We start from the raw sequence: 22,638 nt of genomic DNA on the forward strand, positions 1-22,638 counted from the left end.
CTACAATCGTATATCATTTGAGAATCGGAATTCACAACCGATAATTAATTTGTGAACCAAACCTGTAATTATCGATAGGCTTGGCTCTGATGTTTTGTAGTCACGATTTAATGTTTTGATGGCAATAAATAATGATAAAAAACGTTAATTGAAAACTAGGTGTACCTACTTATATTATTATCTATGTTATTATGTAATTACCTGTGTAAACAAAGCATAACTAAGCCTTTATTAGAATTACGAATCGATGTAACGATAAGCAATCTCAGAATTATTTCTTAGAATTACTAAATTGTAAAGTATTTGACTATTAAGTAATGTATCATCATAATATATCTACAAGATAGCCTGCCATTTATCAACAAGATAGTTGCCACACGCAAAATGCTGGAAAAATATTCACATAGCAACCAAATAAAATAGCAGGCGCTTTTTTCATTTTTAACCGATGTAACACTTGATAGGAGGAGTTTCTAAAATTGATAAAATTCAAACTATTATACGGTAGGTACCTACAGGTATTATACGTAATCTTAAAGTAGCTTATCGTTGGCGCAAACGATAGAGGTTTCTGAAATATAGAAAAACTATTAATTAAAATTTCAAGGCAGCGGTTTTTTCGTACCCATTGGCACTTGGTAAAGAATTACTCACGTTACCGGGCCGAGTCCGGGCCGGAGCTTCCGGCGCTCACTTTTCTATGACAGGTGACCACGTGATGCTTTCCATAGAAAACGAAGCTTCGGAAGCTCCGGCCCGGACACGGCCCGGTCTAACGTGAGTCTTCCTTAAATTGCAAGCACTCTGAAGTGGTCCGCGAATTTACAAAGAACATCACCTTTTGTTGACTTTATTCGTCATAAGGTTCTTGGCAAAAAAACTCGAGTGGTACTTTATCCCCGAAAGGTTTTTTAAGTAGAACCACCATTCAAACTTCAAAGCAAAGTTGGCCGATTTAAAGAAACTGGTACAAGAGATGGAGCAGGAGGCATAAACCATTTTTAACGGATCGGAGTTTTGGGGAGGGGCGCAAAGTTTAGAAATTTGTCTTTAAGTAAACATGGATCTGGGTTCCTACGCATGGAAATGGGTTCCTACGCATACAAAACGGGTTCTTACGCATGGAACACGAGCAGCTCTGCCGCGGTGACGGCTACGCTCAGCGCTACGCCGTACGCCATGAATATCAACACGGGACGCATCTCCGTTATGCCCACGCTGCTAAACATGGCGACCGATTCCTGAAAACGAAGTTATAGTGTTATCATATACAATTTTCCGTGGCTAAGTAACTCGTGAAGAAAAACGGATTAGTTGAATACCTTGCATGATGGCCTGCGCGCTTCATAGCGGAAATTGACTGCGGATTTGATGCCCACCTCTCGCAATCGTTTGAAACTGTCAAAATAAAGAGCTTGTTAATAAGGAGCGTCCACACAGAACACACACACACACACACACACACACACACACACACACACACACACACACACACACACACACACACACACACACTGCAGCCTCGATGAAGCAAGCAAAACAAGCGAGGTCTCGACCATGCGAATCAGCATGAATACCTAATTTGTCTGTAGAAAAAGGATAAAATTCAAAGTGCGACAGGACCCTACTTTATTTTTCTTCCCGACTATTTGGCCATAACCAGGGGAATGAGATTCCAGTGGAATGAGAGTATAATAACCCTGTAAATTTTAGCACACTAAACACTAACGTGACTCTCAGCAGCTCTAGATACGGTGATTTCTTGCTGCCAGGCACGTGGAAAGCAGCGTATCCAATGTAGTCAAGTTCCATCAGGTCGCATTTCTCTTTCTCTTGGAAGGTCCTGTCGATCTGACGATACACAGGCTCTACTACACTGTGGAAGGCGAATAGACCCTGCAATGTCACAGGAAAATCAACAGTCTGTGACTAACATGCCACATATTGATAATAGGGATGATGACACATGTTGAATTTTATAACAAAATCTAGTAAAATAGATAGCAAACGAGCAATTTATCACAATAATGTGGATATTAAAATAAAAGATTTGAAAAATTACAAAAATACAGGACCTGAAAATTTCAAAATTTAAGTTTTTTTTAACTTCCAAAAACGATAAAAGTAAGGATACCATTCGATTCCTTACATTTCATCCAAAATAATATTGTACAGCAACTATATACATAAACGCAATATTTCACCGACAAAAACGCAATTTTCTTGTTTTGTCCATAATAGTCCCTGGTGCAGACTTAATTATACGGCAAATGATGATGATGGAATTTCCTTTTGCAGAGTTGCTCCTTTTGACTCACAGATTGATTTAGGAAGGGGAGCCAATCGAATTTTTGATGCAAAAATTTTGACTTCAGGGGGGGTGCCCCCCGAAATTTGTAAAAAATAGAGTTTTGCTATTTGATCAAGTTTGGTATCATTTTCGTGTAACTCAAGGATGCTCAATTCATTTCTGATATTTAATTTATATGATTTCATATAAATAATTTGAAAAATATGAAAATTAAAAATTTGCTATTTTATTTTTTTCGGAATAAATGCCAAAATTTTCCTTATTTTAATATATACACAAAAAATAAAAATTTCATGAAATAGCCCTACTATTCCTCGTTTTAAAAAGTATACACATGGAATATTTATTTCTAAAAAATGTGAAGAAAAAAAATAAAATGTAGACCTACTTTCGACCACAAGCTCACCGAATAGTATACAACGATGTATGTTACAGCTATTAGAATTACGGCGTTTGATGACGATGAGATTCCTTTTAGCATAATGAGTCCTTGGAAGCCTTAGATCATTTTAGGAAGGAGAGCCACCTTGATTTTTGGTACGGTCGGGATGAAAAGGTTTGGGTGATTTGTCCCATACAATCATAAATTTATGCAAGCACCTGCTTAGGCTTCTGCAATAAGTTTGGTGACATTCTTGAGTAAATCAAAAGGAAGAAATCATTTAGGTGATTAAATCTTCAAAATACAAAATAATGTAAATATTGACTAATATTTACATTTATTTCCTCCGTATAGGCCGTATAGCTACGTCCCTTAAATCTGATTAGGTTGTGCACCGAGCATAAGCAATGTTAAAGAGTGTAAACAAATATATAGGTAGTAAAATCTTTTATTGTTTATTGTTTGTTTATTTTTTTGTTTTGTTTATTATTTTATTTTTTGTGTATATATTGAAATAAGGAAAATTTTGGCATTTATTCCGAAAAAAATAACATAGCAAATTTTTATATTTCATTTTTTTTTTCAAATTATTTATATGAAACCATATAAATTAAATATCAGAAATGAATTTAGCATCCTTGCGTTACACGAAAATGATACCAAACTTGACCAAATAGCAAAACTTTATTTTTAACAAATCTCGGGGGGCACCCCCCTCGAAGTCAAAATTTTGCATCAAAAATTCGATTGGCTTCCCTTCCTAAATCCATCTGTGAGTCAAAAGGAGCAACTCTGCAAAAGGAAATTCCATCATCATCATTTGCCGTAAATCGCACTTTTTTGTCGTGTGCGCCAGGGACTAATACTACAAGATGGGCTCCCAGAGACCTTGACGTCACGGCCTCTGGCCGTTTTGTATAGGGCGTTTCGCGAGTGAGGTGCGACTGCCTTTGACTACAATTTCTGACCTTTGTGTTACTTTAATCCAATGGGTCCCATATAGACATTTGATCCTAAAACAAACCCGATCGATTGATACCATAAATGAAAATTAGTCATGTAGCCGTTATCGTAGTTCGTTTAAACTTTAAATCGACTAGGGCCACTTGCACCATCCTACTTATCCGGGGTTAAACGGTTAAACCTGGTTACCATGGTTACCAGTACGATTTGACACTGGGTTAGCGGTTTAACCGGTTAACCCCGGGTTAGTGGGATGGTGCAAGTGGCGCTAATGGGCGTTCGGTCCATTTCCCATTTTATAGACAGTCACGATAAAGAAACTTTCATATTACGCTCAAGCTACAGCGGTTTAGTAAATATATAATAGGATCAGATGTAGTGCATAGTGCATAATTATTTTCCATCGTATTTCCACGGAAACGTACGAACGTGTCTTGCTATTTCAGTCAGTCACGGTACAAAAAGTGTTGGTATGTAGAGGGTGTATATGCAATCGACACTGGCTTGACACATTTAATTTGAATACAGAAGCTCAAGTTTGAATGATGTTTAATTCAAACTTGAGAATGTCAATTACTCTACTTCCAAACGCCGTCATGTAATGTTGTGTTTATAAAGTTTATAAATTAAATAATAAATAATGTATTGACAAACTAAAGTGCCTTCCAGTATTTATAATAAACCTCCAAAGACCTCCTGCAACCAATTAAGAGGTTATGGAGCCCACAAGATAAAGTAAAATAAGTGATTTTAGTGTTTCAGATAAAACGATTCAGCTTTCGTACACAAATATTTCAGAAGATAAGCCTAGCAACGGAGTTGTTTACAAAATAAGGCTAGCAACCAGACTGACGTTTCAGTAAACCGTACGTAATTTTAAATGATGGAGAATTCGGACTGCCTAAATAAATTGAATTTTAATTCCTCCTATCCTACGTGGCGTAAATTAGCAAAATTATTTCTGGACGCCAAAGGAGTTGGAGAAGTCAGCGAAGATAAAGGTAAAGCCGCAAAGGCTAAATATTTTATTTTAAAATCAATAGATGAGAATATCTTACATTATGTTATTAATTGCTCAACTACAAAGGATATCTTCGATAAGTTAGATGTTGTCTTTAATTACAAAGTGGAAAAAGACAGCCACCTAAAGGTAATTGAATTCTACAACTATAAATTCAGCGGAGATATACTTCAGGATATTAGCAAACTTCAAAATATGTGTTTCGAACTACAGTCTACCACAAATAAAATAAATGATGACATGCTTATACAAAAGATTTTAACAATCTTACCAGCTAATTTAAATTTCTTTAGAACTGTATGGGAGGTAACTCCAAAATCTGATCAAACCATACATACTCTCATTGAACGTATTCAAAAAGAACTTAAGCTATTTGATAGTAGTCCTTCAGAAATACTTCCACAAACAGAAGAGGCCATGAAAAGTAATGAAAAGAAGTGCTTTAACTGTAATCAACCAGGTCATATTGCGAGATTCTGCTTTAATAAAAAGTGCACCATTTGCAATAAAAGTGGACACACTTCCAGTGAATGTTTTTCTACAAAAATATGCAGGAAATGTAATAGGAAGGGACACATTGAAAGGTTTTGCCGTACGTTCAGCCTGGTGAGTGAACAAATAAAACACACGACTAGTACTAGAGCTATAATTGATTCAGGTGCTTCTTCCCACATGTTTTACAATAATGATATCATAAATTCCACAGAAAATATAAATGTAGATATAAGATGTGCCAATGCAGAGAACCTCGTCGCTCAAGCAATAGGTACAGTCAACACAAATGGTTTTGAACTGGAAGATGTACTATATGTTCCTGCAATTTCTAGAAACCTGATATCTGTAAGTTCAATCACTGATCACGGTGCATCTGTACTCTTCGCTGGAAATAAGGTATCTGTAAAGAAACATAATAATATTATTCTTACTGGTTATAAAACTAGAAACGGTCTCTATGAAACAGAATTTTCTGCAAATATCGTTCGAGAGGTATTGTTCTCCGAGAATGTCGATATCTGGCATCGCCGGCTCGGTCACGTATCGGATGTGCCGCGTCTAGCTAAATTGGTAAACGGTATTAAAATTGGGGGGGCAAATCAAGAACATTTTTGCGAAATATGTGTCAAAGCGAAAATGACTAGAAAACCTTTCAAAAACAATAGAATTCAAGCTAAATTCCCTTTGGAAATAATTCATACGGATGTTTGCGGTCCAATAGAAACTCCCACTTGGGATAACAAAAAATATTTTATTACTTTCCTAGATGACTTTACACATTTTTGTGTCGTTTATTTAATTACTTTTAAAAGTGAAGCCTTTGACAAAATAAAACAGTTTGTGACTTTAGCGGAAAATCATTTCAATTCAAAAGTGAAAAAAATAAGATGCGATAATGGACGCGAATACTCGAACAATAATCTAATGTCTTGGTGCAACTCTAAAGGAATAATTCTAGATCTAACAATACCCTACACGCCGCAACTGAATGGAAAAGCGGAGAGACTGAATAGAACCCTGTTAGAAAGAACTAGAGCATTAATATTCGATGGCCGTGTTCCAAACTATCTATGGGGCGAAGCACTTACAACTGCCAGCTTCCTAATAAATAGAAGCCCCACCGAAGGTAAAGACAAAACTCCAGCTGAGATGTGGTTTGGCTTCAAACCAAATGTATCGCATATAAGAAGATTTGGTTCAACAGCCTATTATAAAATAAACTCAGGTGTACGAAAGTTAGAAGTTAGATGTAATAAAGGAATTCTGATTGGCTATATCAGAAATGGTTACAAAATATGGGTGGATGAAACGAAAACAATTGTAAGAGCCAGGGATGTAAGAATAAATGAAGACGAGCAAGGTATATATCTAAATGAAGAAAATGATGAAAGCATTAGAGGTCTTTGGAAGATATTCGAAGAGAATGAAGAGACGGTTAGGGAAGGCACAACACGAAATAAAGAAGTTAATAGACAGGAAGAAAATCAAGGTGGTAGAGTCAACAATAATGAAGGTCGAGAAGGTGAAATGTTAAGAAAAAGAATGAGTAGTAGAAATATGGAGAGTGTTCGAGAAGGCGATATTCATTTGAGAAGATTGAGTAGTGAAACAAGTGAAGACGAAACAAATGAAGACGAAACAAATGAAGGTGAAACAATTGAAGGTGAAACAATTGAAGGTGGAACAATTGAAGGTGGAACAAATGAAGATGAAACAAATGAAGTAGAAACAAATGAATTCGAAACAAATGGCAATGAAACAAATAACAATGAAACAAATGAAGTTGAAATAAATGAAAGTGAAACAAACCGAGAAGTAGAAGAAGAAGAAAGTAATGAAGAATACTATGATGGAAATGAAGAACCTGTTGATACTGAACTAGTTGAAAATCGAGTTGAAAGTAATCGTAATCGAAATAATGATAGTGATAATAATGAAAATAGAAGAGTTCAGCCTGCCAGAGAACGTAGACTACCCGATAGATATAAAGATTATTTAATGAATTATGACACTGAAGCATCGATGTTGACCTACGAGGAGGCAATAGAATCAAAAGAAAAGGACAAATGGAAACAAGCTATAGAAGAAGAAATTAAATCACTTGAAGAAAATAAGACGTGGTCATTTGTGGATGAACAAGAAGCAAAAGGAAGGAAATTAGTTACTAGCAAGTGGATTTTTACTGTCAAGTCTGATGGTAGGTATAAAGCCGAACTAGTTGCAAGGGGCTTTCAACAAAAGTACAAAATAGATTATGATGAGACATATAGTCCGGTAGTCAATACTACTTCTTTAAGAATTCTATTATCAATTGCGGCAGCGAAAGGTCTAAAGATGAAGCAGTTTGATGTGAAAACGGCCTTTTTACATGGAGACTTGAAGGAATGTATATATATGAAGGTGCCTAAAGGCTACAATGACAAAGAAGGCAAAGTATGCAAACTAAACAAGAGCTTGTATGGTTTAAAACAAGCTCCACTAATGTGGAATATTAAGTTTACAGAGTTCTTAACAAAGATGGGTTTTAAACAAATGAAACTTGATCAATGCATCTTTGTCATGGAAGGTGAAAGGAAAATTATCCTTGCAGTATATGTCGATGACGGATTAGTACTCGGAGAAAGAGAAGAAGATCTATTGCATATAATAGATACAATTCAAAAATCCTTCGAACTAAGAATTTTAGATGAAGTAACTAATTATATAGGTTTGGATATAAAGCAAGATAAGAAGGGGATTAAAATTTTTCAGAAGACATATAGTGAGAAAATCATTAAAAAAATTAATCTTGAAAATGCAAAAGAATGTAAATGCCCAACAATTATGATAGAAGAACATCCATCTGTTAAAGTTGATACAAAGTCTCATGAGCTTTACCGCGAGATGATAGGGTCATTGTTATATCTCTCGAATAAAACGCGACCAGACATTAGTTTTCACGTAGGTTATTGTTCGAGGCATCAAAATTCTCCAAATTTAAATGATTTAAACAATGCTAAAACAATTTTGCGATTCCTTAAAGGTTCAGCAGAAAAAGGGATTCACTTTAGTAAAGATGATAAAGTTCTCAGGGGTTATTGTGATTCGGATTTTGCGGGAGATCCAGACACTAGACGCAGCACTTCTGGTTTTGTGATTTGGCTGAATGGTGGACCAGTGGCATGGAGCTCAAGAAAACAATCAGTAGTCGCATTAAGCAGTACAGAAGCAGAATTTATAGCAGCAGCAGAATGTTGTAAGGAACTACTGTTCGTAAGGGATCTGATCTATGAGATAACCAAAGAAAAACTCGAAGTTGAGATGAGAGTGGATAATCAGTCTGCGATTTGGCTTATGAAGAAAGGAATCATGGGAAAAAGAAGCAAACATATAGACGTAAAATACTATTATCTAAAGGAGAAAATCGACGAGAATCAGATTACAGTAAAATACTGTCCAACTGGATCACAGCTGGCTGATATACTAACGAAAAGTTTACCAGCTGTAAAATTTGAAAAATGTCAACGAAGATTAGTGTTTTAGTGATAATGTGAGCTATTGAGTGTAGACAATGTAGTATAAGTGCGGGCTAAAGTGAACGTTAATAATTATTTCGAATAAATGTCGGGGTTTTTCTTTTATATTATATCGTAGTATGTAAGTTTTTTATAGGGTGTGTAAACTTTTATATTATAATACAGAAATATATACTTATTGAAAGAAAACTTGAGGATCAAGGATTCTAGAAACAAAGTGTATTCAAAATTGAGGGGGTGCTTAATAATGATTCACTTAAGGGGGTGTAAGTGTAGAAAGTGTAACTGAATCATTATTTAACCTCATCCACCAAAAAAGAAGAAGAGTAACATTCCCTTTAATAGGTACATTTTACATCGTTTCTGATAAATATCCTTGAGTTTTTTGTTTCTAAGTCTGTATTTTAATATTTTATAATTGGTATTAGAATTGTTATTAGGTATAGATTATTAGTGATGTTGAAGAGTTGAGTCGGTGAATAAAGGTTTTATTTTATATAATATGATTAGTATGGAAGAATCGAGTGGGAGTATAAAGGAAATATAGAAGAGGATTATTGTTGATGAGTCGAGCAGGAGAATAAAGGATTTATTAAAGAGGGGAAGAATAAAACGTTTATTATAGATAATTTGTGGTAACGTATCGAGTGGAGGAATATTTGAGTACTTATCTTGTTGAATGAGAATTTACTGTAATGTATTTGTTGAATGGGGATTACATGTATGTAATATGTGGGAAATATACAGGGTGATGTAATATGTTGGAAATATACAGGGTGATGTAATATGTGGGAAATATACAGGGTGATGTAATATGTTGGAAATATACAGGGTGATGTAATATGAGGGAAATATACAGGATGTGTTATGTTTTTTCTGGTTATTGTACTTATATGAAATTATTTATTGGAATATTGTCTTAACTAAAGAATAGCGCTGTAAATTAATGCTTCAAGCAGAGTCGATTGAGGGGGTGTGTTGGTATGTAGAGGGTGTATATGCAATCGACACTGGCTTGACACATTTAATTTGAATACAGAAGCTCAAGTTTGAATGATGTTTAATTCAAACTTGAGAATGTCAATTACTCTACTTCCAAACGCCGTCATGTAATGTTGTGTTTATAAAGTTTATAAATTAAATAATAAATAATGTATTGACAAACTAAAGTGCCTTCCAGTATTTATAATAAACCTCCAAAGACCTCCTGCAACCAATTAAGAAAAAGTATTGAGCTTGACTGAAGTAGCATGACAAATACATTCGTTTCCGAGAAAATACGATGGAAAACAATTATGCACTACATCTGTAGGTAGTAAGTATTTTCCATTTTCATTTTCCACCTACCCACCTTTCGAATTTTTTCGACGCCTTCAGTCAATCCGTAGAATGCTTTGGGTCCTTTATCTGAGTTAACTCTCTTTGCTATATCGTTGCGTACCGGGTCCGAAGAAGCCTGTTTAAAATAAACATACCTGCATAAAACAAAGCCGAGTGACAATGCTAAGCTTTTGACTCATCCAGACCTTATATTCTTAAAGGATGACTCACGCTTGACCGGCCGGGGCCGGGCCAAGGCGACACGTCATTTTCCATGACGGCTGATCGGTGATCACGTTGTACTTTCCATAGAAAACGAAGCTCCGGAAGCTCCGTCCGTAGACCAGTCGTGAGTCATCCTCAATTGTGATAGGTCTACTAGAAGTACCTTAGAATTCTCATGCTCATGATCGTGAGTGTGTCCGTAAAGACAGAACTTACTCTAAAAAGGAAGTGGTTATAGTTGACATCGGCAGCGCCCAGCGCCAGCTTAGACTTGGCGAGGGTCGCGAGGCTGTTGACTGAAGTCGAGGGGGCCTGCAGTAACACCACGATGTTGGCGCCGTACGCCGCGAACAGCGCCATCATTGATGTGAAGACCACCCACAGGACGATGCGAGCTGGTGGACACAATAGTTACTCGTACCATTTAGTAACCAATATTAGGGTTCCCCCACATATGTCGACGCGAAATCGGCAAAATCCGATAAATAAAAGTCGATTGTCTATCGGCTCGGCTCGCATCGGCCGTCGCCTGCCGACGCGCCGACGCCTCAGTCACTCTTATTGCGCAGACATAAAGGTTTTTTCTATCGGATTTTGCCGATTCCGCGTCGAAATATGTGGGGACAGTTAGACAGGGGAGACCTTAATGAGGACAGTGTGGATAACTAATAAATTTGACCCATTTCCCGATTTCCGATCGAGCTCAAATTGTGCATACATGTGTAAATCGGATGACAATGCAATATTATGATGACATGGAGCTGATCTAATGTTGGAGACAGGAGGTCACCATGGGAACTCTGTGATAAAACAACGCAAACTAATTGTGTTTGGGGTTGTTCGAATTGTCTCGTTGATATTCGTTGCCTGTGGAAAGAAAAGTACAGTCAGCGATAAAAGCTTGTACCTAAAATGAAATTCTTGCCAAAAACTTATTTCTCATTGACAGAATGATACGGATGTATGCAGCCCGCAAAGCTGGAAATGCCTGGCAGACTATGAGTGTACAATAAATTAATAATGAGTTCGTTACACTTCCCAACCTTACCTATGTTGTTGTGTCTATAGGTATATATGTTGTTACATACCTATGTTGAACAAATAAATCTTTGAATCTTTTACCTGACACATGTCTCGGCTGAACTTCACATCCCTGCTGACTGAGCGCACTCATAGTCAGCAGATACGCGTCCCTCACCGTCCCCTGCTCGGCTCTCGTCTTTACCAGCCTCGTGCTCAAATAGTACGCCACACCAGCGACGAATGAAGATATACCAGTAGCCATCCACACGCCAGGGGAGAAAGGGAGAGAGAAGATGTTAGCGGTGAGAGAGAGCGCGGGCTGGCGGAAGACGAAGCGGGCTCGGCCGTTGTCCAGAGGATCAAGGAACATCACTTGTTTGAGACGAGATTGACTCATTCCGACATTTGTCCCTGAAAATTGTGATATCAATGTATTATTGAGTCTACTTATCGTCTATTGAAGACAATTTATGGTGTGGAGAGACAGATTATAATTTCAATAGACCAATGCGAATGCCACACGGTGTACGAACTAGAAAAGGGAAGTTTGCGGCAAATGTTGCTGATGCATTGACATAGTTTTTGTATCTTATTATCAGGGACTGCCGCGGACTAAGTCTTAAATCGCATATCTCTGCTTTCATATAGGTACAGTGCCTATATCTAATTGAACTGTCATTTTGGTACAAAACCAGATACCTAAGTTGGGAATAGATTAGGAAAAAGAACGGTCAGTATTTGGGATATACACCGAGTGGGTAACCTTTTGACCAGTGTTAGTAGTCCTATCGGCGGCTACCTAAAATGGCATACTGGGAATATTGTGATAAGATTCGTTTTAAATAAATAGGTACTTAAACGATAACAATTACCAATGTCAGCGTTATATTCGAACAACTCTCTGATGAGCCCGGTCCACTGTCCGTTTTGCAAGTAGCCGAAGCTGTTTGTGAACGTGGCCACGGGGGTTGCGTTCAGCGTGAGGAACGCCACTTTTGCGAGGGTATACGAGTTCTTGCTGATGAGATCATGCTCTAGTTCCCTAAAAGTAAAAGTGTAGTTGTAGGGAACGTACACATACTACGTGACCAGGAGCCAAGGTGACGATTGCTATCGCTTCGCCATCGAATCGATTTGTGTCTCTCTATCTCTTCCTTATTAGTGTGACAGTGACAGTTGCGTTTTGTTCGCTACGTAGCGTTAGCGATTGGCATGTTGCCTACGGGGCCAGTTCAGTGGGGATACGAGATGGGTCATCATCATCAAAATACCATGCTTAGTCACGGGGGGGAGGGATTGACATAGCACTTGGCAAGCGTCCGTCTAGGACTGCAAATTTTATTAAAAAATATTGCCAATTCAATAAAACTTGCTTACAGCGAGTCCTCTTGCAGCAAATGATATATCGATGAGTTGCTTTCCTGAATAGTATTCGTTATGGTCAACGGAGCGCCCATGAGGTCCCGACGACGGCGGAAGAGTTCCCGATGGGGCCGGGTGTCTCTCAGGACTTGTTGGAACGTGCCACGGGGTGTCAGGATGGCAGGGCTGGTAGGAGATGGCTTGTAGACTAGAATAAGAGAATTTTAATGTAAAAATAATAGTTTAGATCCGAACCAAGGTAGAAAACAAACATTTACTTACTTTGAAAGACGAAAATTAGGTAAGTGGATGGATAAGATTATTCAGCCAACATTGCCAACAAGTATAATCGAACCTCCCCCCACTTGTGTGCTAAACCTCCCCCCACTTGTGTGCTGAACCTCCCCCCACTTGTGTACTGAACCTCCCCCCACTTGTGTGCTGAACCTCCCCCCACTTGTGTGCCCCATTCGCGCTCCAAGTAAATCTATAAGTACCTACCTATGTAAAGTGTCATTCTATGGAACTTGCCTTGCCTTGCTTGCTTGCTTCTAAAGTCACTAGTAAATTCATATTTTTTTACAGTTTCAAAATGGCGGTTTGTTTACTAGTTAGCAAGTTCCATATAGAATGACACTTTAAGTCCTATACAGTCCATTCTCCTGTACTTGATGGGTGATTGCATGGTCGACATAACTAAGTAGGTAAATATACTTCATTAATCTTAATTTATCCGATGATAGAACTTTCCACCGACTCTACAGATCCAGTTAAGCAACATTTGAGTGTTTTCAAAAGGGCTTGTTTCTCTATGAAAACCATACAATAATAAGCCCTTTTGAAAATAAACTCCTCATTTATGCTTACCCTCAGTCATTGTGTAGCCTGCCCCGTCAACAGTAGCGAGCACCAGCTCGCTGTCTACCAGAAACAGGTCCCAGAGCGAGGCTTGCAGCAGTGGGGGCGCGTCCGATAACACCAGCCAGCGGTACGGCAGCCGGTGCAGTTCCCGTTCAGTTGCCTGTGCGATAGAGATCCTATTTGTATCCATGTACAGTTCTGTGCTCGCGGTTGTAGGTACCTAGGTATATGTATAAATATAGTCTGTCAAGCCGGATATGTCAGTAGCAATGTAAAGCAAACTAAAGCATGGTATCCCTAGGAAACGAACAAAAAGCAGCAACGTACATCGAACAACGATGAAATGTAAACAAAACAGTTTCACAGATAAGATATAAATGCCACACGATTTTTGAATAATTCAAACGTAGTGTTGCTAACCCGCGATTTTTCAAATTTGCCGCCTTTTTCTACTGACAAGATTTGGTTGACCCAATATAATTTTATTGCGCCGAAAAATGATCCCAGCATCTCCACCATTTTAGCCGCGCCATAATAAGCGGCAATTCGGCGAGTGCCGACTGCCTAGCCGCCTATTTTATAACTACATTTAAAAAAAAACTTTTTTTTCTTAAATAAAAGCACGATAAAAGTGAGTCCCGCCATGTCTGGCCGCGCCGATTCAGGCAAATGTGTCGAATACGGGGGTGTTTTTAACTATTAGCTAAATTTTGCGATTTGAATATGTATACTCGTAGGTTATAGATACCTATACTGAGCAACTTTACTGACCTGAATTAAAATTGGCTGATTTCAAAAAGTCACTCTCATAATAAAAGTTGCGCAGTATGACCCACATATATGTACTCACCTTGCAAAATATCTAAGGGTTGAAAAAACTGTAGATAGCGATATGTATAAGGGAACTTACATTCATAATCAACTCGTCAGTTCCCGGGCAGTTCAGGTCGGCGAGCAACAACACGGTGTGGTCTATGAAGGAAGTTCTCTTTGACATGGAGTCAGAGCCCCGAATACCAGCTTTGGACAGCTCTTTCATCACATGGAGTTTGACGGCTTGAAACGATAATGAATTCGATATATTATGTACTTTTAGGGGCTATTAAATCTATCTTTCTTCAGGGACACTTTTTGACGACACTTTTTTTCAGGGTACAAGACTTTCGCTTTCACTACAAGATAGCATAAATATTACTTTTCGGATCAAGCTATCAATAATAATAATAATATATATATATATATATAGTGTGACTGGTCGTATGCCTATTACATACCTAGTATTAACCTAATTTGTTCATTACAAAACACACAAACTAGAAAGAAATACCTTGAATACTAAAATCCCTTTCAGTCGCGTATTTCATGCATGATTCCAATGAATAATGTCACAATTACAACTTTTTTTCGTATTTCACCACTTGTGGTTTCATTAAATATATAACCCACTATAAATTTTTTGCTATTTAGATTAATAACTTGCGTAAAATAACCGTTACAAGTTGAAACTAACCCAAATATGTGAACTTTTGGCATTAGAATGACAGTGACATTGACAGCGTGACGTTCGGTCGTATTGAAGTCTGAACTCCTAGTACAGAGTTAATACAAACAGTCCAAAACGCCTAAGATTTTAAACTTCCCGCTATGTTTTGAGTATGTTTGCTACTAATAAACGTAAAATACTTCCACACAGGAGTGTTTTTCGGAAAGAAACTAAAAGTATCTCAAAGTAAAATAATACTTGCAGGTTCGTGCGTGTAGAGGGGCCATAAAGCGTTCCCTTTTATTATAATTTAGTCTACTCAAACTGACTACCCGATTATTGCCTGTGAATGTGTGCGTAGACGTCATTGAGAATATCTCCGTCTTTCTCTAAGACGCAAGCGTGAAAGGGATAGATCTTGGTAGCATCGAACTTTACGACTTTTGACCTCTTCCTCGGTTATGGTAGCCTGGTACTTTTGGTAAACATTTGTCTTAATAAATCACTGGTCGTCGGTTGCATATCGCTAATAGGTACGGGGCAAATGACCTCTTCCTCAGTCATGGTATCCTGGTACTTTCTGATTAATGTTTGTCTCGTTATGTCGCCATTATGTCGCCAGTATGTCGCCATTATGTCGCCATTATGTCGCCGTTATGTCGCCAGTATGTCGCCATTATGTCGTCAGTATGTCGCCGTTATGTCGCCATTGTGTCGCCATTATGTCGCCAGTATGTCGCCGTTATGTCGCCGTTATGTCGCCATTATGTCGCCGTTATGTCGCCAGTATGTCGCCAGTATGTCGCCAGTCGCCATTATGTCGCCATTATGTCGCCAGTATGTCGCCATTGTGTCGCCAGTATGTCGCCATTGTGTCGCCATTATGTCGCCGTTGTGTCGCCGTTATGTCGCCGTTATGTCGCCAGTATGTCGCCATTATGTCGCCATTGTGTCGCCATTATGTCGCCGTTATGTCGCCATTATGTCGCCAGTATGTCGCCGTTATGTCGCCATTGTGTCGCCGTTATGTCGCCATTATGTCGCCAGTATGTCGCCAGTCGCCATTATGTCGCCAGTATGTCGCCAGTCGCCATTATGTCGCCAGTATGTCGCCATTGTGTCGCCAGTATGTCGCCGTTATGTCGCCAGTATGTCGCCGTTATGTCGCCAGTATGTCGCCAGTATGTCGCCATTGTGTCGCCATTGTGTCGCCAGTATGTCGCCATTGTGTCGCCATTATGTCGCCAGTATGTCGCCAGTCGCCATTATGTCGCCAGTATGTCGCCATTGTGTCGCCATTGTGTCGCCAGTATGTCGCCATTGTGTCGCCATTATGTCGCCATTATGTCGCCGTTGTGTCGCCGTTATGTCGCCGTTATGTAGCCATTATGTCGCCAGTATGTCGCCGTTATGTCGCCGTTGTGTCGCCATTGTGTCGCCATTATGTCGCCATTATGTCGCCAGTATGTCGCCATTATGTCGCCGTTATGTCGCCAGTATGTCGCCGTTGTGTCGCCGTTATGTCGCCATTATGTCGCCAGTATGTCGCCAGTCGCCATTATGTCGCCAGTATGTCGCCAGTCGCCATTATGTCGCCAGTATGTCGCCGTTATGTCGCCATTGTGTCGCCAGTATGTCGCCATTATGTCGCCATTATTTCGCCGTTATGTCGCCATTATGTCGCCAGTATGTCGCCGTTATGTCGCCAGTATGTCGCCATTATGTCGCCAGTATGTCGCCAGTAAAAGAGTATAAAAGGCAGGAGCGGACCGCCGGTATTCATTCATTCTTCAACCATCGGCTAGCAGTGACTCTGGTTCTCGGGCGTTTAAATATTCGGTGAGCAAAGTTCCTCTACTACTGTTACTATGTTTGTTTTTGCCGGGAATTATCCTGGTGAATTTAAACGTGGAAATGGTGTCTGTGTTTGGTTTTACGGGGACAATATCGTCGTAAAGCTGATCTTAGACTTTTGTGGAGATTCTTTGTTACCGTGTACGGGATTTAAATATAGTGAAGTTTCCTACGCAGTGATTTTCTAAGTGCCGCCACGTTATGCAGGGACAATATCGTTGCATAGCAGGGACTTGGAAAGCGTGTCTGTGTTTAGTTTTACGGGGACAATATCGTCGTAAAACTGAACTCAGGCTATTGCGGGGATTCTTTGCTGCTGTGTGTTGTTATAGTGAAGTTTTCTACACTGTGTTTTCTAAGTGCCGTCACGTTATGCAGGGACAATATCGTTGCATAACAGGGGCTTGGAAAGTGTGTCTGTGTTTGGTTTTGTGGGGACAATATCGTCATAAAACTGAACTTAGATAGCGGTGTTTAAGGGAATTTCACTTCTGTGTTTAGTTAGTTTGATTTTGTGAGTAGTTTGGTTCGTAAAAATTGAACCTAGTTATTTTTAGTGTTTTACTATGGGGTCTTTTGCTATATAGTTTAAAACCAGATCATTGTTTGGACTGACTGTTTGTCCGACTGGACCGCTCACCCCTTGCGGTGTTAAATGTGAGCTGTCTAGGAGTCTTTTTGCTCCAAGATGAGGGTTATCTTGGCACCTTCTCTTTACCAACATAGAAGGTGAAAAACGTCTCCCTCCTTAGCTCTCCAATGTCCAGCTGTTAGATGAATAATGGGGATGTCACGTGCGCATCATCCGGAGTAATCTGGGCCCATTTGAAATCTACAGTATTTGGAGGCTTCGTATATTAAATATATTTATTTATACCACTTATATACATAATAGGGCCCTGTCTTACCCATGTTGCCACCCTGCCTTTGTGCAACCCGCCATGGGGGGAGACAAGTCCACGAGCTGTTAGGTTGCATTCTCGGAATCGCTCGCCGAACTCTTACAGCTTTTTAGTAGGGATACACTTGCGTATATTCCAAAGTACCAGGTCGATGGTAAGTACGAACTGTGCTTTGGTTATACTAGAGTAGGGACAAGGGTAGGTTTAGGGTAAAATCACACACTAATTATTCGGAATTTAGGGTTCGTTTTAGTCTTGGTCTGTAAAACTGATATATTTCTTCTTTTTAAGGGACTTCAACTACGGTTTCACTATACTAAAATTGTGCGTTAATAGGTAAAGGGTTTCAACTGCTAAAATCTTCCAATATTTTCATTTATTTGGGGAAAATAATTAATGTAAAATCTTATCTCCATTTTTATTTATGAAATTCTGGTTTTCTGGTGTAAAGACGAGGTACTGAGTATTACAATCATGTTTCTAAGGTATTTACACAATTAAATCTTAAATATCAAGTTGGGATTAGGAACACAGTCTATTCGGAGATAGAAAATCGACGTCTAGCTGTTTTAGGGAACCTTTGGCAGGCAAGAGTAATCCAAAGGATAATTTGAGTGAAATAATGCTCATCTTGATATTTCAGTCTCGTAAAATATAATATATTTTTAACAAATAAACTTAGTACTTCGTTCATACTTCTAAAAAACTAGAAATACAGTTTATATTTTAGTTCTGGGGAATGGAAATGGGATTCGCATCCCTAGTTTTTGAAATAAAAAAGAATAGTAATTTTGATGACTGATGGATACTTTGACACTTCTTTCCATAGCCATCTAGGTACGCATAGGTTCCGAAGTGTTGGTCATAGCCCGTCTGGCTAAAAGGTAGGGTAGGAGTTCCAATTGACCTTGCTGATTGGACTAGGAGCCCCCAATCCTGCATCGAGCGTATGGGTAGCATATTTCGTATAGAAGCTGATAGTTAATAATATTAACTTGAAATGCTAGATGTAAATGGGCTTACCCCAGGAGTGCTACTCATATGTTATCCCGGAGGCTTAATAGATTGTGGCAGGCTTTTACCAACCCCATTTTTAAACTCATTTTACCAAATATATTTCTTTTATATCAGTATCATCATATATGCTGCATTTACCTAAATAATATCATTTCAAGTAAAATATAACTCCATTTACATTACACTAATAAATTCTGGTAACTTTCAGTACTATTTCTGTATTTTAATAAATTTTTCTAGTAGTTATTAGTTAACATCATAATAAACGTGCTTCCAATATCATAATATACTTTTCCTAAAGTCTAGGTAATTGTAAATAAAATCAGAGTCCAAAATTTAGCTGATACTCATTAAAGAACTTAGGGTACCGCGGTTCACTTCGAGGGGTCCTAACGCTAGACTAGACGATCACGACTAAATCACATGGCCATATTCTAAGGGTAAATCAAAAGGGGGTGTTTATATTATGGTAAGTAAGTAAGTGGGTAGTGGGAGGTGACAATAGGTACCTATGTTAAATTAACTGCACGTCTGTTCAGCTTTTAACTGCCGAATTTCATCAAAACTTAGTGTACCTAGTACACTAAGTTTTGATGAAATTCGGCTTCTAGAATTTCGGTATCGTCTTGGGTCGTCCCATTCGTTTTCCGTCAAGTTCTTAAATTAGTCCTATTCTGCTTTCGTCACCCATTCTACATTCGTCACAATCGTCGGTGGCTTTTAATGTAGAATGGGTGACGAAAGCAGAATAGGACTAATTTAAGAACTTGACGAAAAACGAATGGGACGACCCAAGACGATACCAGAAATTCTGGGTCGTCGTGGAACGTTTTCAAAACGGCGAAATATCCACATGGAAACTCTGTAACTTCGTTTAGGTAGGGAACCTCGTAAGGAAATCGAAGTATTGCATTTCAAATTTTTTTTTATTGAAAAAAGTCCGAAATTTCTGAGACATTTTCCAACTTCTCGGAAACTTTCCGCAACTTGCAGATCATGGACACAGGTTAGGTTAGGTTAGGTTAGGTAAATCACATATTTTATCCCACACAGACAGAGCCACGGGCACACCTAGTTAATAATAATGTTTATTATTTTGTCTGCAATATAATACTTACGATCATTCCAACAAATCCCATGAAACACCACCATCGTAGGTTTCCTCTCATTGTCCACGAAGCTTGTTAAAAACCTACCAATCCCAATCCGACCTTCGACATGCGGTTTGAAAAGCCATACTACTGCTACGAGTCTCCAGATATCCATGGTTATCCTACTTGTCCTATAGCTATTTGTTTTACAAGGGGGCAAAGCTGTTGTTTAACACCTCGTGCTAATGTTTATCAAGACACCTCGCGGGCACCTCGTTATCAAGGCATGGGGGTAAACAAATTTTGCTGCCAAGTGAAACACAAAAAAAATTCACAACCCAACGCGAGGAAAAAATACGAACTGTGAAACATTAAAAATCAAATACTAAATCCTTCAAAATCAACACTTAAAAGTCACTTATATATAAGTGGCTATAGCCAACATGAGGATATAACTCAAAATTTGCCTCAATTTATGTAGGTAGGTACGTTGCAACTCTTGTCGAAATTCAAGCAAGTTTCTCATCAGTTTTTGAAGAAAAAAAAAAAAAAAAGTCATTTATTTAAGAAAAAAGAGAGCATCAACGAGCTGGTGTGGTGAAAAGTTCTTTTCACACCACCTATTCGGAAAAGAGCTTATTCTTCCCTGCTAGGAGGGATCAAAGTGGCACTTGTCCTCCCTGCTAGGAGGGATCAAGGCAAGATCAAAGTAACACTTTTCTGTTCAGCACACTATTTTCACCTTTTTTTGCTGCATTATTTTTTTAGCTTAAATAATCTGTTTAAGCATCAGATTGTGTCAACACTAAGATTTTTTTTTTTTTCCTCATAGTTGATGTGAAAAGCAGTATGTGTCACACGGTATCAAAATTATTTCGTCTTGGGCACACTTGAATCCCTCATTACGCTCAGGATTCAATGTACGCCCATGACGGAAATATATCATTTTGATCCCTTATTGTAACACAAACTACTATAATACAGCACATATGGTGCTACTTTCCCGAACTACTGCGGGAAAGAGCACTTTCCGTGCGTATGTCGAAAGTTTAAAGTGCCATATGTACTGTAAAACGCTGTACGATACACGTGCGAATAAGGTAACTCGCAAATCCCTTAGGTCGTGGTTTAATTTATCGCCACTCGTTTCGAATTTCCTCTTTTCCGCACTTGTATTCAAACAAAACAAAATGTACTCGATGTCGCTAAAAACTGCTACTATAGATTGAAAGTACTATATCAGGTTCGTCAATATCTCAGTGTCGACCTTAGAATAAAATTATGCGACACTTTAATATTATCCAAACTCAACTATGTCGACACTGTGATTAATGGTTGCTTACTGGCGCGTTCGAAGGCACTCCTTCAACGCATCCAGAATGCTTGTGCCCGTTTCTGTTTCCCCATCCCTCCACGTACTCATGTCACCCCTTATCTTAACAGTGGTAAGATGTTGAAAATGGAAGCACGTCGTTCGTTGCATTTTGCGACCCTACTTTTCGGTGTAGTAAAATTCCAACAGCCCCAATACCTTTTTAACAAGTTGTCGTTCTCCTCCCGCCCAATGAGAGATGCCATTCGACTTCTCTGTCCGAGACGCGGCGGTTGCGCAGCGTTTCGTGGCAGTTTTCGCTATTCTGCCACGAAATGCTGGAACAACATACCCCCTCCAATACGTAACTTAAAAACATTACATACTTTTAAACTTAAATTTAAACAATATCTTTTCAGCTTGCAACTGCCGTGTTCTTAGCGTTCCATGCAGCTTAGCTATATAATTTATTGGTAGGTATATTTTACTTACTTCCGGCGTAATACGGTGCATAAAAGATTTTTTTTTTTTTTCTTTTGTTGGTTAAAGCCGTCAATCGTTGCCTTTTCTGTAAACCTATTTACAACTACCAACTCACCTATTTTATATTATAATTCTTTATTTATTCGAGTTCCCTTTTTTATGTATATATGCTCCACTATATTTAATATTATACTAAATACATGCTTTGCCTGACTATATATATTTACATATTCCCAACCCACTCACTTCCATATCAAATTTCACTTTGTTTCTTTTTCTTTGTCTTCATGTATAAGTTTGTAATTTGTGTTAAATATTAATTAGGTACTGAATCACATTTTGACACTGCCTTTACTGTTCTGAGCTATCTTCTTGCCCTGGGCTCCACGGAAGACCAGCGCTATAGCATATATATTATGTTACAGCATATGCTGAGTGGTGTCCATTTGTAGCCTCTATAGCAGCATCAATACTACGATTATTATTGCATGTTAGTTTAAGCTACTAATAGTTTTAACTGTTTAGTGTATAAGATCTTCTTTCTTAAATGTATATGTGTGGTGCTGTATGTAGATGGTTTTTGCAATAAACGTTTTTCTATTCTATTCTATTCTATTGTAATAGTTATTTTCGATACAAGTGCGAAAAAGAGGAAATTCGAAACGAGTGGCGATAAATTAAAACACGACCGAAGGGAGTGTTTTAAATCGACACGAGTTGCGAATTACCTATTCGCACGTATATCGAACAACGTTTTACAGTACATATGGCACTTTAAAGTTTCGGCATACGCACGAAAAGTGCTATTTTACGCACTAGTGCGGAAAAGTAGCCCCATATGTACTGTAAATAACTATTGTATCCAGTCCCTCCTGTACTTTAATATAATTAGAAATACAACAACACTAATAAAATGAAGTGCAGCGAATTTATAGGACAGTTAATAACAGGTGGCGAAATATAATGTTGTTTTGTAATTTACTGCACTTAATAATAGGCCAAGTAAATAATAGCCCAA

At 38.5% G+C, this 22,638-nt stretch overlaps 1 protein-coding gene across 1 annotated transcript; it reads right to left on the bottom strand.

The window, feature by feature from the left end:
- Positions 1-1,115: 1,115 nt before the first annotated feature.
- Positions 1,116-20,000, bottom strand: LOC134655304 (glutamate receptor ionotropic, kainate 2-like). The gene is made up of 11 exons (XM_063510755.1): positions 19,853-20,000; positions 14,389-14,534; positions 13,485-13,638; positions 12,633-12,825; positions 12,128-12,297; positions 11,355-11,666; positions 10,449-10,627; positions 10,039-10,143; positions 1,730-1,896; positions 1,323-1,398; positions 1,116-1,241 (listed from the first exon to the last, which is right to left on the bottom strand). The coding sequence occupies exons 1-11, from the start codon at positions 19,998-20,000 to the stop codon at positions 1,116-1,118; spliced, it is 1,776 nt and encodes a 591-aa protein (XP_063366825.1).
- Between the last annotated feature and the right edge of the window lie 2,638 nt (positions 20,001-22,638).

The sequence above is a fragment of the Cydia amplana genome, chromosome 16, assembly GCF_948474715.1.
Source record: "Cydia amplana chromosome 16, ilCydAmpl1.1, whole genome shotgun sequence".
In the NCBI taxonomy this organism is placed as follows: Eukaryota; Metazoa; Arthropoda; class Insecta; order Lepidoptera; family Tortricidae; genus Cydia; species Cydia amplana.

Excerpts from the sequence above, each read along its gene's own strand:
- LOC134655304 (XM_063510755.1), bottom strand. The coding sequence starts at position 20,000 with ATGGATATCTGGAGACTCGTAGCAGTAGTATGGCTTTTCAAACCGCAT. Across the intron at positions 10,144-10,448 it reads ATAACCACTTCCTTTTTAGA|GCTTCTTCGGACCCGGTACG; the intron begins GTAAGTTCTGTC and ends TATTTTAAACAG. Across the intron at positions 1,242-1,322 it reads CGCGCAGGCCATCATGCAAG|GAATCGGTCGCCATGTTTAG; the intron begins GTATTCAACTAA and ends CTTCGTTTTCAG.